Source organism: Podarcis melisellensis (genome assembly GCF_964234715.1).
Source record: "Podarcis melisellensis genome assembly, chromosome: 5".
Taxonomy (NCBI): domain Eukaryota; kingdom Metazoa; phylum Chordata; class Lepidosauria; order Squamata; family Lacertidae; genus Podarcis; species Podarcis melisellensis.
Genome location: NC_138537.1, coordinates 59,436,134 through 59,453,173, shown reverse-complemented (window position 1 = coordinate 59,453,173; position 17,040 = coordinate 59,436,134). Strand labels below are relative to the sequence as shown.

Below are 17,040 nucleotides of genomic sequence, written 5' to 3'. Positions count from 1 at the left end.
AAGCAATCAATGAATTAAGATACATCCCACAATTAATTCAACCAATTAAAATTAAAACTGGACAAGTGGCAATTCACGTTAAAACTGGAAGCGGTTAATACTCTCCAAGACCAACTGTTTCCACTGATATTATAAGGACCTATGAGCAGGCTGGGAACCTCTTTCGTGCTTGTTCTTATACGAAGAGAAATGAGTCAGGCTCAACCCTGACCAAAGGTCTGGTGAAACAGCTCTGTCTTGCAGGCCCTGCGGAAAGATGTCAAATCTCACAGGGCCCTAGTCTCTTAGTAATAAACCTTTATTTGTATCCCGTCCTCCCCAACCAAAACTGGGCTCAGGGCGGCTAACATCAAATCTATAACATTGGTATAAAATCAAACAATAATTAAATTACCTCCTAAAAACAAGCCAGGATCAAATTAAAGTATAATTCGATGGTTTTCCACAGGATTAGGGTTGGGAACAGTAATGCTCATCATTACTTGCGTCATTTTTAATTAACTGTACTAAAAAAGAGGCAGCCAGAGAGCATCTTCGTTAATGAAATAGCTTTCTGGGCTTCCACCCATTTCTCTGGAAATAAAAAATATTTTTGGTTACCAGAAATTGGACTGGAAGCTTTATAGATCATATTACAGAATAGGATAATTTCGGGAGAATGAGAATGGCTAATATAATATCGAAGTCACTATTATATGAAGAGTGACAATTTGATGCCTTTGGAGCTACTAACATCATGCAATACCCATTTTAGTATAATTTAAGAGTGAATTTGTATAATGCAATTATTGATGGCAAGGAAAATAATGTTAGGACTCATATTGCTTTACTGGGTAATGGAATTTATTAGCTGAAAGATTTTAACATTTCCCATTTCAGCTGAACCATTTAGAACCTTTCGAGAATAAAATCATGCTTATGTCCAATGGCTAAAAGTTTCTAATCAGGTGCAAATGTAGTTAGTTGACTTCAGCTTGGTTTTGTCAGAGAGAATAATCTCTTTTCTGAAAGTTTCTACAACAGATATTACTGGAACTACAATATATTTAAACCACTGATTGTGTAGCAAGAATGCCAGAATAATGTTAACCTATGTCCCTTATAGTTTTGTTCCCCATGCAAGACACTAAGATGCAGAATAGGTAAAGGTAAGGTAAAGGACCCCTGGACAGTTAAGTCCAGTCGAATTCGACTATGAGGTGCAGCGCTCATTTCCACTTTTAGGGTGAGGGAGCCGGCATTTGTCCACAGACAGGTTTTCCAGGTCATGTGGCCGGCATGACTAAACTGCTTCTGGCACACAGAACACTGTGATGGAAACCAGAGCACATGGAATCACGGTTTACCTTCCTGCCACAGCGGTACCTATTTATCTACTTGCACTGCCATGCTTTCAAACTGCTAGGTTGGCAGGAGCTGGGACAAAGCAACGGGAGCTCACCCCATTGTGCGGATTTGAACTGCTGACCTTATGATTGGCAAGCCCAAGAGGCTCAGTGGTTTAGACCACAGCGCCCCCCCCCCGCATCAGGTGAATAATGTATCTCTTGAGCATGTGAGCATCTCCATTTATTTCACTGGAGGAACTTCTGTAGGGGTTTCTTCAGTGCTGAGATGGCAGAGTTCCAATCTGCCCAAGGAACTAGCCCTTATAATTTACATAGCACACATATAATAAAACTAGCAACCATTTTAGTCACCCTGCAAACAAATCTTGCACATTGTAGATGACATGAAATACAATGGGTTGCCAGTTGTCTCTGGTTAACACTGAAGAAGCCAGGTCCTGTTAGCCCTTTTATTAATCTACTGCTGTGTAGAAAGTGACAGATAGAAAGTATTTTAGAAGGGAAAGTTAGAGGTTCTTGCTTCTAATGGCTTGGTGGGAATACATAGGCAAGCAATTAACAAGTGTTAAAACACTGTTTCCTGTTTCCTTTCCTGACTAAGCTTATAATAAGCACAGTGGGTAATAGAGGAAGCTGTTTGTAAAAAGAGATAACAAATATTTATCACTTCTCTGACTTTAAAGCCCTATCACATCTAAGTAGGAAATGTATAAATGTAAATATCTTGAGAAGATGCATCATTCAAAAGGCACTCAGAATAAGACATCTTTGAGTGGCGAGTTCTCGCCCCCCCCCCCGTGGAAATAATGACACATGACACAATTATTAAGGTTAATGGGATAAATAAGGCCACAAATTTATTGGTTACTGGTGATGAGCGGTATTGGCTAAGGCATTGGTCCTAACCAACTATATCCGACTTCAGCCCGTACGCTTGAAGTCCGGGAAGGGTTAACCACCAGTAGGGGGAGTCCTGCTGATGCACATCAACTAGGAACTCCCTCGGGTGACCGCTAGGGGGCATGCCTTAGGCCCTCACCTCCCCAGGCTTCGGACAGGGCCACGCCCCCCAGAATCCTTTATCGGACTACTCTTCAATATGTGGGACAGGTGATGGCGCTACCGCCCCTCTTCCATCGACAGAACAAAACCATTGCCTAACTGCCAATACCAAGAAAGTTGTGATGATTTGCTACGAGGTAGGTGAAAACCAAGTGGCTGGTGCCAATTTTCCAAGTGGAAAAATTCCTACCAGGCCCCTCAATGGCGACCAACCAAGGTCCATAGCAAGCTCAAGGAACAAAAACCTTATAGGGCAGTAGGGTGCGGAAAGTAGGAACAGCTGACTGGTGGCAAAGAGGGAGATCCCCGGCCTCGTCCTGCCTTAAATAGGGCAGGCCATGCCCCCTGAGCCAGCCGATTGACTGACCAGGGGATGACATGGCCAGGAATCCCCCCAATTACACAGGTGCTGGGCTCCAGCCACCGCGCCTGTGTTGGGGCCGTGAAGCCTCCTCCGTGGGGCGGAAGTGGCTTTCCCACAAATCAAAATCTGGTGCCACATCACTTCAGAGCTTTCCCCCAATCTAGAAGTTGAGAACACACTCTATCCTAAATGGAGCAAGGTAGGAGTTTTTCTCCAGATAAAGCTGAACATCCAAGTAAGGACTATCCCCCAGTAAAACAGTCCTGACAGTATGCCATCTGAACTCTCAGCTCCAATAAAGGCATCCTTTATGGAGCCTGCCTCAGCCTTGTGCCCTCAAGATGTTTTGAACTATAACTTCACTCAGCCCCTTCCAGCATGGTTGATGAGAACCGTAACTCAAAATGTTTGGAGGGCACCAGGTTGGGAAAGTCTGTTTTTAATGCCTCTAAAGAATGAGGTGAAGAACACGCTAGCTGCATATCTTTAAACTTAGGCAAAAATAAGTTAATACAAGAACACTCTGTGCAACAAGTTACTGCTTTTATTTTTCTAGTTCCTGCTGAGTTTTTAAAGATAATTGAGCGTTAAAAATTTATTCCATCCTGCATATTACTTGCATTATTTAAGACTGGAAGATCCTGAGAACGCTGGGCTAGACAAGGTCGAAGAGAAAAATGTGAAAGCCTCTGAAGATCAGATTATACTTCCATTGGAAGAACGTATTACCCATTTCAGAGATATGCTTCTGGAAAGAGGGGTAAGAAATAAGGTTGGACTGGCTTGATTCCAGCAGATTATGAGAACACGCTATAAACTCAAGATTTGTAACAGTATGTTGCAACCATCTCATGATTCCTACAGCTTCTATAAATGCTTTTTAATATTGCTTTCCTATCAACATTTATCACTGCTGAATGATGTTACGTTGCTTCCATTTGTTGTACAAAAGGCTAGGTGATGTAAAGGACACGATATAAATGTAATCTGTGCCCAGAGAGTTTATAATCTTTCTTATTGCCTGATTTTACGCATGTTCTCTGTCTTTGAATAACAGTTCAGGTACCCAGTGGAAACATGTTTAATTACATTCCATTACACACAAAACCGTCTCTGACTTAGACTTGATCTAACTAATTCCACATCCCATGGTTGACATGTTTCTAATGATATGATTCTAAGATTCAGGTAGGTAGCCGTGTTGGTCTGACGCAGTCGAAATAAATAAATAAAAAGATAAAAAATTCTCCACTAGCACCTTAGAGACCAACTAAGTAGGATTAATTACAGTCGTCAACAGGTTTTCCATACCCACTGAGTCAGGGTGATCTCCTACTACCCTCCTGAGAAAAACCCCACCCTCCCACTATATATAAGGGTCTGGTGACTTCTGTTTCAGTGTATCTGAAGAAGTGTGCATGCACACAAAAGCTTATACCCAGAACTTAGTTGGTCTCTAAGGTGATACTGGACAATTTTTTAATGATTCTAAGAGTATGTTCTATTCATTATGAAGAAGCGCATTGAATAGGACAGGTTAGAACAGAATCATCCAAACCATTACGGGGCATAAATATCTGGAAATTGTTCTTATTTCTACCAACTTTTATATTTTAGTGGAAAAGTTTTGTTAGGTTTAATATTTTGGGTGTTAAATCATGGTGTCTTGCCTATGCAACAGACCTATGCTTATCTAAACAACATTCCCTTTCTCTACAGGGCTGGGGAACCCCTGGAGAGAAATTGGGGACACAAGGGGAGGGGAGGGAGTATTGTTGTATTTGCTGGCACAATCATGGATCTTGCCCTTTGAGTAAATTTTTCACACAAGCCTTCAGCCTAAAGAGCAATGATCTCCTATAGGAGATTCCCAACATGTTTGACCTAAGTTTCCCCCCTGATGAGAAGGCTAATTAGAGCAAGATTCAATATCAACATAGTCTATTTGGCTTCCCTAAGACTGCCCCAGTACCTGTTGTGTGTTGTACTGGCTCGCATTGTATTCGGATGTTGGCAGATAGGTACAGATATGGAGACAGACAAAAGGGGACCATTATTACAGAGACCAAAAGGACCCAGCCATGAAAGAGCTACATGTGTCTCAGAACTATGCAAGCAAGATCCAGTGAAGCATCTAGCCCAATGAAAAGTTCTGGAGACCTCTAAAGCTTAATCACTGTTTTATGACACTTTGGTTTCATTAAGGTTTTGCCCTACTGTAGATTTAGTTTGTGTTTTGTTTTTATGGACCCCGACTGCTAAAGAATAAGCAAAGCAGGATGGATTACATGCATGAATTACCTAATGAGGAACAATTACTTTCTATAGTTATTTTATACAGGTTTATGTGAACCAATAAGTTTTGGATGATTAATCAGTATATAAATCCCGTTAAATAAAAATAGTGAGCTAGCCCATCCCAGTTTCTACTCAGCCTAAGCCTGATCTGAAAGCTGATTCAAATGGATCTATTAGTATTATTATTATCATAATTTGCATCTGCTTTTATTAGTCACTTCTGGAAAACTGACCCAAAGCAACTTACAAAACCTATCGGTAACAAGTATTTAGAGGACCATTACAAAAAGAAGAAAACTTGAAAGCTGAATGAAATGAATTTGAGGAATAAGATAATTTCTGAATTAAAATTCCTGGTTAAAAGAGTGGGAGAGGGACACCATGAAACAGTTCTAGTTGTGTCATATTGATTTCTGATCTGTTTCCTATGGTATTGATCATTCCTTCAAACATGTTGTTGGTTTTTTTGCTGTTCTTCATTCCTGCATCATACATTTTCCATTCTGTTCTCACAGTTCTCCTCTTAATCCCAGTTCCCTTGATTAAGATTTATTCTGTTTCTTGAATAAGTTAGGTCATGGCAAACGCTGTAGCTTGTGGCATTCTTGCAGTGTTCTGTTTTCTCAGAAATTGAATTTACAGCCAAGTTAGTTCCAAAACCTTCAGAAAATTGTTTATATATCTTCCATTCATATCTTCCTTCAGGTCTCTGCATTTTCCACATGGGAAAAAGAGTTACACAAAATAGTATTTGATCCACGTTATCTCCTACTCAACTCAGAAGAACGTAAACAGGTGAGTTTAAAGTTTTATAACAATGCATGCCTCCCCCGACAGTTCAGAGTGCTTGAGCCAATTCACGTTACTTTTTTAAAGTACATGACATACCTGAAATAACTATGGTATAAAAATGGGCATCAGAAAACAAATGGGTCCTTGCTTCCATGCTGTAAACATAAACTGAGGGAAATGGGCGATGAATATCTTTCAGAAAGAGGCAAACTGAAAATATAAGCAGATATGCAAAGGAAAGTTGAAACAGGGAAGTCCATCAATTTCTGTGGAATTCATGGTGGACAAAAGATAAACAGCTGGCTAGTTTCAATCTTTGATCTACTGAATCAGTGCATCATTCCTCATACTTTACCCGCCATGGACATCCTACATATCCTTCAACTGTCCCAGGAAAACTGGGATATCCCCTTTTTTATGTGACAGCATGGCAGCCATTTTGGGTCCTGCAATCTTGCACTGCAAAAACACTTTGGGGGGGGGCACGATCTTGCATGGGTCACATGACTCATGCGAGAATGTGGTGCTGGAAGGCAGTCTCCTGGTTGTTCAACTTAGGTATGCATTCTAGTCTTTTCTACTAAATAAATTCTGATTCACGCTAGCTTCTATAAGTCCAAGCCTGTATAGGCCTTATTGTGAGCCAACAAGAAAAATAATGAGGGCATCATACTATTTCCTTATGATTCAAAGGACTATTGCAATGTTTAAGGTTAGCAAAGCAGCCACATTTTGTACTTTAGGTCACTATTATAGCCGAAACAAATAGATAAGCAGTCCTTTAAATTATATCACTTCCTGGTGATCAGAATCTCCAGTTTACAAATGATGTGAACTGCCCTGAGATTTGTGGATGAAGGGCGATACCATTTGGTGCTGCCTCAATAGAGCTGTGCACTTCTGTTGCTGGGCTCCATTGAAAATGGCTGCTCCATGAGAACCAGGAAGTGACCTTTCCAGGCAACAGAACGACTATTCTTATCTGTGCGGCTGCGATCTCCTGGGTGATGCAGACACCATTAGGCAGTTGAATGTGCATGCGTACTCCATCCATTTCCTTCCCACGCAGCCCCGGATGCTGGTAACCCATGCAATGCCACTGAGTGGAGACCCCCGTCTACCTTTGAAGCTCCCAGTGTAATTAAAAATTGATGGTGCAGAAGCTCAAAATCCTAAAAGGAACCACCATGAATTTAGGAGGCTTCCTGCTTCAGACCTTTGCCCTCAAACTCATGAGGAGACTAAGCACCTTGCATAGGGGTGAACCATATCTAAAATGTGTTTGCTTTTAGCAAAGAATGGCTACCATTTTTTAGGGTAAAATTATAATTGGGAATTTGAAACTGTAACCTAACAATGCACATAGAAGACGGTTTTGTACGGCAAGGGGAACACTGTATTCTATTTCAGTGATTTAAGCAAGGGCACAGTCTAGACCGTGCCTAGTCAATCAAGCTTTATTGCGCCTTTCATTTATCAAGCATGTACATGATATAGTAAAATTGCTTAATGAACAGTCGATAAAGCTTATACTATAGATATTAGCTTTGAAACATTGGTGACATGGGTCTCATTTGTGGAATATATTACGTACTCAAGGAAAATGACTACGAAAAGCAATTTTCAGTTCTTCTTTATATAGAAGATTAAAATTGTGTTCCTACTAGTAAAAGAGGGTAATCAAATTGCAGAGAAGGAAATTTTATGAAGTGTTAAAAATGTCCTCCTTTTGGTCAACTGGAAAGATTAACATTTATTGCAGGATTGATCATCTCACCTTTAGCAACTCTTCGTACAAATAAGCACTACACAAGTTAAAATTAGAGACAGGAGAAAGCTAGAACACTAGATTTTGTAGCTAAACCTTCATGCCTGAATTAGGATGCAAAATAGTTGTGGGTTGTTCAGAGCCATAGTTGTGTTCCATTAGAATGTGGGTGAGAGGTGGCCTCCTAAGTCAATTGGCACATTATGCAGAATTATGCATAATGCACATTATGCATTAGAATTCTGACATTCTAATTGATGCTCTGGATTGCAGGTAGAAGAGAGTCTTTTTGAAACGTATCTTGAGCTACAAGGGAACACAGAGCTGCAGTTATTTTTGCTTAGCCCACTACCTTTGATGTTCTGGTGATTCTCTGGGTCCCTTATCTGATGAAGGTGAATCTCTGCAGTGCGATCCTTTTGTATCAGGGCTCCAAATCATGCAAGGAGTCTCCACAGATACAACAGACTCCCTGTTGATGTAGTTCACTATCTTACAACATGGGAGGGTCCTAGAGAATCTGTGCAACTTCAGCATGGGGCTAAATAATCTTAAAGGTAAAGGTAAAGGTACCCCTGCCCGTACAGGCCAGTCGTGTCCAACTCTAGGGTTGCGCGCTCATCTCGCTCAAGAGGCCGGGAGCCGGTGCCGTCCGAAGACACTTCTGGATCACGTGGCCAGCGTGACGAAGCTGCAGCTGGCGAGCCAGCACCAGCGCCGCACACGGAAACGCCATTTACCTTCCCGCTATAAAGCGGTACCTATTTATCTACTTGCACTTAGGGGTGCTTTCGAACTGCTAGGTGGGCAGGAACTGGGACCGAACGACGGGAGCTCACCCCGCCGCAGGGATTCGAACCACTGACCTTACGATCGGCAAGTCCCTTGGGGACAGACTAAACCCTGCTACATCCAGGCTCCAACTTACTTCAATAATACTTGATTAAACCGATTATATTTAAAAATGAAAGACTATTTGGCAAATTATGTGTTGTATTATTGATGTGGCCTCTTCCCCTAAGCAGATAAGGGCTTTGAAAAGGGCAGATTTATCACTTCGTCTATTGGAAGGGCCTGTCGAGGAACAGAGAAAGGTCTGTTCTCATATTATCTTTCCGTTGTATGAAAGGCCAGCGAGTCAGATGTTGAACTTTCACAAGAATTTGTTTGCTAACGGAGCAAATAACTAGGCGCAGTTCCCTTGAGACTATCTGAGGAATGGGCCTCTTTTGATTAAATTCAAATCCCCATGCTGCATTGCTGTTTCACAATTATTTATTGATCGTTATGTCCCAACAGATGGCTTTCCTCTCTGCCCACAATGAAGCTACATTCCCGACAGCAAAATATTCAACAAATGAGTGGATTTGGGGTCTAGAAATAGCATTGCATTTAGGGGCTCGGGTGCTGGGATAATGAGCCACTTATCAATTTTAACATAATGTGGTCATCTATTTTTGACCTCATGGAAAGCTCTTTCCTGTAACTATTAAAGTGGGCCCCTTATCATATTATTCTTTGGCAGTCTCAAGAACAGTCAAAAGGAAAGTACATTGATGTGGTGTTTTTTAAAAAAGAACCTGAGATGGGTTCAGTAAAAATAATTAAAAGACATCCTTGCTCTACCAACAGAAAATAGTTCGTTTATTGCTGTTCTCAGAAGAGAATGGCTATGATCCAGCTGTGCATGCATGGCCCTGGCGAAGAAGCATAGATATGGCAATAAGGCAGTTTGCAGGGAGAGCTGACTGGGGAAAATCCAAACTTTACTACCACCCTATTCCTAAAGTGTTAATCAGTACAGGTGCAATTTATTTGCAAGGCTAAATGTGCATCATAGCTGCTGGATTGGGAAATCACATACGTGTTTCCATGTGCAGATAGGGATACTTGGACGGAAGCCTGCTTCCATGTGCCCATTGCCCCTAGTTGGATGGGGGGGGGAGGACCTCATTTGTTGGTATGGAATATAAAAACAGGCTATTCTAAATCAGTTGAGCTGAGCTACATTTCTGTGATTCCCATTCAGCACATGCTCTTTTCTCCCTAAAATATGCATCATATGATGAGCACATGTGCCTGCTTTATACCAAGTCAGATCATTGGTCCATTCAGCTTAGCATTGTCTACAGTGGCTGGCAGCAGGTTTCCAACTTTTCAGGCAGAAACCTTTCTCAGACTTACCTGGATGCCGGGGACTGAACCTGGGACCTTCTGCATGGGAAATATGAGCTCTGCTGCTCATCTGTGGTAGCTCCCAGTCAAGTTAGAATCTAAGTGCCAGCCCTCAGATTACCCCACTTGCAAATGTGCTCACTTGAGTCACTTCAATGAATCTTGCAATGAGCCTTCTAGACCAATGGTTTTTTCAATTTGTTATGCCAGTGCATGAATCAAGCAAGTCATGAATCATGGTGCTGCAATTAACCAGAAAACTGCTTCGTTAGCCTTCGGCCCGTGGTTCAGACCCAACAGTCTACTGTTATTTAACATCTAATTAGCTACAACATTCAGCTACATGCCATACCATACATAGATGGTGACTCCAGTCCTGCCCAAAGAGCCTCGGGTTTACATTTGTTAGAACAACCATCAAGCTACTTCCTCTCCAATCTTTCTGCAGAAAGCCAGTTACCCTGGAACTAAGTGGATCAGAATTGGATTGTGGATTGAACTTTCTCTTGTTTTATTGGTATTTCATCTCATCTCACAGATCAATTACTGTGAAAAGGTCACAGCAGATTAACAATGATTACTCTACAGATGTAAAAGAAATGATATCGTGAGCCTTGGGGAACATACACTAGGAGTACTAAGGCGCACAGAAGTAAAATTGTCTTTGTGAAGCAATTTCCCTTTGCAGGCAGATATTACCTGTCAAATCAATTACTATTAGGTGCCATCAAAAAGTATAGCATTGCTTCATTTACATGCCTACCAGCAATTTGCCAAAGTCCCTTTATGAACTTATGAAACAGAGCCAAACATTAGTTCATTGAGCCCGGTGCTGTATGATCCAACCAGCAACAGTTATTTAAGGCCTCCTGCAGAGTTTCCCCCTGAAGTCTGGCACCTAGGTCCTCTTGATTAGAACTGCTGGGAATTGAACTGGGGGGGGGGGGGGATGTCAGCAACAGTTGCTCTATTCATTTTCATGATTGAAAACTTCCTTCCTTTTGCTTTCTCATAGTTTTGGTTCTTTTTTTGCCATTCCAATTTCTGCTGATTCCCATTGATTCCAATGAGAGAACCAAATTCTCTTCCACTGTCAATAACTTCCATATTTTATATTATTATTTTGCCCCAAAACACAGGCTAAGAAAATAACATCAGATTATCAGAGTGTAATGAGCATGTCGTTGCATTCAGCCCTGCTTCTGGGCTTCCCATAGGCAACTAATTAGGCATGATGGGAACAGGATGCCAGGCTAGATGAGCCACTGACCTGATCCAGCAAAATCTTCATATGTTCAAGCGTTCTTATGATGGCTGCAGAATAAGTCAGTTTGCCACCCCCTGCTTTCCCCTAGCATCCCATCCATTGAAACAAGAAGAAAATAGCAAAGACGAGACCAAATTGCACCAAATCCATAGCTTCACATTTTGAGTTGCTTGCACATTTGGGTTCAGCTTGTAAAAAATGGACTAAAAAGATCTCATTCATCCCATTTAAAAAACAAACAAACAAACAAATGTTTTTCCAAATGCACAGCCTAAACTGAACTCAGGACCTTGTGCAACCGAAATTCAACTGCTGAACCACAAGCTTTGTCTTGAAACCTTCCCCGATTAAACTCCCAGAAGCTGTTGTGAAATCCCTGGAGTTAGAACAAACAATTTCAAGAGTTGATTCAGATGTTCCTGATCAGTGGTGTAGTGGAGGGTGAATGTAAATGTGTGCAGCTCTGGGACATTTTCCAGAGGAAAAGGAAAGTTAACATCTGGGGTTCCTAAATCACACCAACAGCAAGTGCCTTGCAAGATTGTTTGCATTTCTAATAAAAAGTTAAAGGTTGTGTTTCAGGCAACTAGATCAGGTACCCCCAACCTGCAGCCCTCCAGATGTTTTGGCCTACAACTCCCATGATCCCTAGCTAACAGGACCAGTGGTCAGGAATGATGGGAATTGTGGGAACATCTGGAGGGCCAAAGGTTGGGGTGCCTGAACTAGATGAAGATGTTTTGTTAGAGCTCAATGCGAGTTACAGATTGAGCTAATGAAGTCAAAAGTAAGCTGCACTGAGGCCAGCTCACTCCCAGGACACTGCATAGGACTGTAGTCATGCTATTAACAATACATTGGTTATTATACTATATACTGCTGCTTTTTGGTGTGGGTGTATGGGTAGGTGTAGATTAAAACAACTCTCCATAGACAAAATTGAATGAGGTTCTCATGCAATGGTTTCTCTTTGAAACACTTTCATGTTAGTCCCCATTCTCCAATGATTGAAAGGAGATGTGCTTCAGAATCATGCTTTGTTTGTAGAACAGTGATGGTTAAGCTATGCACTCTGACCTCTGTCAGGGTAGTGGTCAGCAACTGACAGGAGTTGTCCTGCAACATCTGAAGGACCACAAGTTCACCACCCTTGTTCTAGAAGCCAATAGGAACGTCACCAACCAATTTAGCAAATTTAATAAAGTGTGACTTTTTTCTTCTTCTTCTTCTCCATCTAAGATATTTGAACAGTTTGTCAAGACCAGAATAAGAGAAGAATACAAGGAAAAGAAAAATAAGTTATTGCTAGCCAAAGAAGAGTTTAAGAAGCTTCTGGAGGAATCTAAATTATCACCACGGTATGGAACTATTTTCCGGCATTGATCTTATTTAAGAATGTTAGACACTGACTAGAATTGGGTTATGCTTGTTTGGCCTAGAAATCTATGCAGTGCTGAATGTGAATATTGTTGTTTCAAATTTGAAGCACTAGATACAATGCAGCAAGCCCTGTAACTCCAGGCAGATCTGAGGAAGCCCCATTATAGTTTAAAGCTTTTGCACAGTAGCTGTGCTTAGTGCACCTTGAACTAGAAGCTAAGGTGTGGTTAAGGATGAGGAGAAATTTGATTCAATTCACATTTATAGGCAAACTTCAAAACTTTTATGGCGAACTGCATATGAAACCTCAAAATCCTGTTATATGGTGCCCACTATAGCCCCTCTGGACTAGGTCACATGTCCTGAGTCATTTCATAAGGAAGGGCCATAGTTCAGTGGTAGAGCATCTGTCTTGCATGCGGAATGTCCCAAGTTCAATCCCAACATCTCCAGGTAGGAGTGGGGAGACCTGTTTGAGACCCTGGAGAGCTACTTCCAGACAGTGAAAACAAACTGAATGGACCAATGAGCCTGACTCAGTCTCAGACAGCTTCCTATGTTCCTTCACACAACTTCATTCATAGGCCATTAAATTCTGTTGGTGGGTGCCATTTTGTGGTAGCCATCCTCCCCCACCAGAATACCTCTCAGATGTTCACCCGCCAACTGGAACTGTGTGGGTGTTCCAGTAAGGTGTACCTCTTCCCCAATTAAGGCTGAACATTTGACAATCTTGAAATGTCAGTTCAGTGCTAGTCTTCACCAACTCTCCTTTCCTTCAGTTCTCAACTCAACCATGCAGGAAGATCTAAACTTTATAGCCAGTAGCATCTCTATAGATTATGTACATAAGGTGTATATTTTATATTAGATGTAGTGTTTGATGTCCATAGTCACAAATTGTTCATATATTGGTGCACTAAGTATCAGAGCCAATGTGCTGATTGAGATCTTCATAGTCATATGTTAAATTTGAGGATTTGATCCGTAGCTTTTCTCATATCATACTAAACAACTTGTTAAAAATCCATTGCAGTAGTTCATTATGCTTTTGACTAAGGAACCCAATTGCAGATGTGATTAGTGCTTGCAGTGTGTATAAGTACAAGAGTGTGTTTATAATGCAAAATCAGTAAAGCGTTTCCTTTGCCGGCCTTTTGAGAAAGCCCAAATTATTTCCACATAAGAATTTATCGTCAGTACTGTACAATAAATGTAAGATTTTGAATGGTTGCTTACTTGCTTCTCCTAAGCTGTTTTCCATAAAAGCTGTTGAGAATCCCTTCGTGAAAAAAAGTGATTCTCTTAACGGAATTTGCAAATCATCAAGATAGATTCTTTATGATAATGAAGCTTCATATTACAAATATAAAGAATAAAACATGAAGGTTGTCTCTTAACTAGCATTTTAAAGAATTGTGCATGCCGTCGGATACCGATATAAACAATATAGTTGCAGCTTCTGTTGATAGTATGAGTAAAAGTATTCCTTTGGCAATCTAACAGAAAACATTCCAGAATAATGTGATAGCTAGACAAGAATGGCAGGAGCAGATTTGTGTTCATTTTATAAGAACAAAACTCTCTGGGAGCTGCTGCAGTATTTATGGTCACTGCACCTACCCCAGGATTAAAGTGATAAGAGTTAACTAGGGGCTCAACTTCATGAAAAGCAACATAGGGGTTCTGCACAAACACAATCACCTCTGTAGGTTCTGTCTCTGTGTGCCCTGAACCCATTCTGCCCTGAGCCTGAAGCAATTAGCTTTAGTCCTATAAGGCACAGGTTTTGCAGCCCTAGGCACAGTGAAGCCACGAGCAGGTGGAGGCTGAACATAACAGCAATGGCAGTAAAACAGGACAGCAGTATTGGGGTGTAAACAGGCCAGAGTTTTATTGATTACAGATGTGAATAGGTTTTGGTGTAGGCGTTGGGTATGTATCCTGAAATCAACCAGTCCGACTGCTGGTTGATGGTTGACCAAGGTTAAGGGCTGTCCCACATGCATCAAACCAGCGCAACCTCCCACGGTCACTGTTTGGGGTACTACGGCCCATCAGCCCCCAACAAGGACAAGGAGCCCCTCCCCCAGGATCTCACTAAGGGGATACTCTGATAGTGTGGAGCAGGGTAGGGCCACTCCCTGTCCAGTGAGCCAACCCAGTGCCTTATCCACCAGTAAGTTGTGACAATTGCTATGAAGGAGGCAAAGGCTTCAGACAGACCCAATTAATCTGCTGGCAAATTCCTCCCTGGCTCCAAATATGGCAGCCAAAGAACTTCCATAGCAAGGTCTCCCATAAAGGTCTGCCCGCTTACACTCCCTCAGGCAACACACAGACACATAAAATAAAGGAGGGTGGGGAATCCAAAGAGAACTGAGACTGAAGCTCAGGCGTGGCTATCTTTCATAGACAGGGAACAGACTACAGGAAAGACATTAATACAAAATTAAACCTTTTGGAACACAAATATAAGCGAATATTTCAGTTTCCATATGTTAAAATCACACCACTGTATATTTAATCGAGCAAATTCCCCGTTCATCTATAATAGATTTATGCCTCTGATTTGTTCCTTCTAAGGGTCCATGGCAATAAAATAAAATAAATAAATCCAATCCCCATTTCTCAGTTTTGAGTCAAAAGGCATTTCATTAAATGGAGTCTGACAAAAGTCTTCGCCTTGTAAATTTTTATAGTGTTGTTAACTCCAGCTAAAATTATGTGGGTCACATCCTTTCGATTGGCAGGCTGAAGCTAAAGAAGAATTTACATTCTTAATTTTTGAGAATCCTATCCAATTACTGTGGATGGTCCACAGTGAACTAATTATTAATTAAGCTTCCTGCAATCGATAAGTATGTCTACATTCTGCAGAATGAAAATAATGGCTTGGGATGAGAAGTTGGGTAGATCAATGAGACTTCAACATTTTGGCTTTAGCATTTCTACTTCCAACATTACTGACAATGACAAGACACATTAAGAAGAAGTTCAATGCAGAAAGGTGAACATATAATGAAGGGCCAAAGAATTAGAATATATATATATTGACAAACAAAGAGCTTTGTGAAAATGTAGCTTATGTTGGTTTCCCCCCACCCCCGCCTGCTCTCCAGGACAACATTTAAGGAATTTGCAGAGAAATATGGCACAGATCAGCGGTTTCGGCTTGTTCAGAAGAAGAAAGACCAAGAGCATTTTTTCAACCAATTCATACTTATCCTTAAAAAGAGAGACAAAGAGAACAGGATACGGCTACGGAAAATGAGATAAAAAGGAGACACGCAGAAAAGAACGCAAGTCAAATACCGTGGCATCTACAGCGGAAGAAATGAATGGCATGCATTTTGTGTCACCGTTTTGAGTTTTGGATCCCAGCAATTTAGAGGAAAGCCAGACAACCCAAATTGCCATCTGTGCACAGAGGAAGGTTCGGTGCAAGTATGTCCAAGACTGTTGTGCAGGAATCTGTAGGATACTTCATTCTCAGAGACTTAATGTTTCATATTGAAGCTCTCTTTTGTACAACATTCAAGTTTGATGCATTTCTAATTACCATGATATGTCAGTCCCTTAATTGTTTTAATTATGCAAATTACTTGTAATATACACAAATTCTAAATCCGATGTGATTTGTAATTAAGCAGAAGCAGATGCCATCCATAATGATCTCAATACTTTTTTTTCTTTAACCGTTTAAGAAAAAATATCTACGGCTGTACTCCTATGCATCCTTACTTGGAAGTATGGAACCCTTGAGCTCCCTGGACCTTACTTCCTAGTAAAGGCTCTTAGGATTCTGCTGCACAGCAATGTTTGGGCAGCTTTGTACATTAAACATCAATGGTCCCAAGGTTCAGTGGTACTGAGGATATCATTACTCAATGTTCATAGGTCTAAGTCTAGTTTTATGGGTAGTAGTAGTAATAAGGTATTAATTGTTAACCATAGTGAAGAGTGTGAAAATCTTGGCACCTTTCCCCATAGAACAATGTATAAATCTTTTTTAAAAAAAAAAAGAAAAGAAATGGCTTTGTAAGTAAATTATTCTGGATGGTGCTCCAAGCACACTGAACAGCGCAGCACTTCTCTATTAAAAAGCTACGATAAAGAAGTTATTTTGTAAATCCATCCTACTAATATTTGAGTTATTTTTACTGTATGCGAAGAGTTTGCATGAGATTAGTCTCATCTTTGTATAAACAAATATTTTAACTTTTTTTTAATTAATAAATATTTTAAGACTACCGGGTGACTTTGTTTTATCTACGTACCACAGTCACAAGTTTGCAGTGCAAATGAATTGCAAACAAGATGGAGCCTTTTCAAGTTTCACTGCTGTAAACATTCCCAAATAGGAAGGAGAAGGATAGCTTGTAAGTATTGTGAGTAAATAATATACTAATGAGCTCCACAGCATATTGTGAAGAAAGCAATCTTTTCCCTGTGAACTGAAGCATCATTCTGTAACCATGTGCTTAGATCTCGTTTCACCAGCTAAAGCAAAACAGCTTCTGTAGTTGTTTCTTCCTCTTTCTTTGAAGAAATAAGCTTTTCTCTGTCACAAAAGGACGGAGCT

The 17,040-nt window shown here is 40.8% G+C and overlaps 1 protein-coding gene across 2 annotated transcripts in view; it reads left to right on the top strand.

Annotated features, from left to right (window-relative positions):
* Positions 1 to 16,631, top strand: part of TCERG1L (transcription elongation regulator 1 like) — a 164,369-nt gene extending 147,738 nt beyond the window's left edge. For both annotated transcript variants that reach the window (XM_081912745.1, XM_081912744.1), the window contains exons 10-13: positions 3,406 to 3,535; positions 5,779 to 5,868; positions 12,315 to 12,433; positions 15,578 to 16,631. In XM_081912745.1, the coding sequence (XP_081768871.1) occupies positions 3,406 to 3,535; positions 5,779 to 5,868; positions 12,315 to 12,433; positions 15,578 to 15,734 (496 nt within the window). In that variant the 3' untranslated portion in view covers positions 15,735 to 16,631. The remainder of the gene's footprint in view (positions 1 to 3,405; positions 3,536 to 5,778; positions 5,869 to 12,314; positions 12,434 to 15,577) is intronic.
* The last annotated feature ends 409 nt before the right edge of the window (positions 16,632 to 17,040 follow it).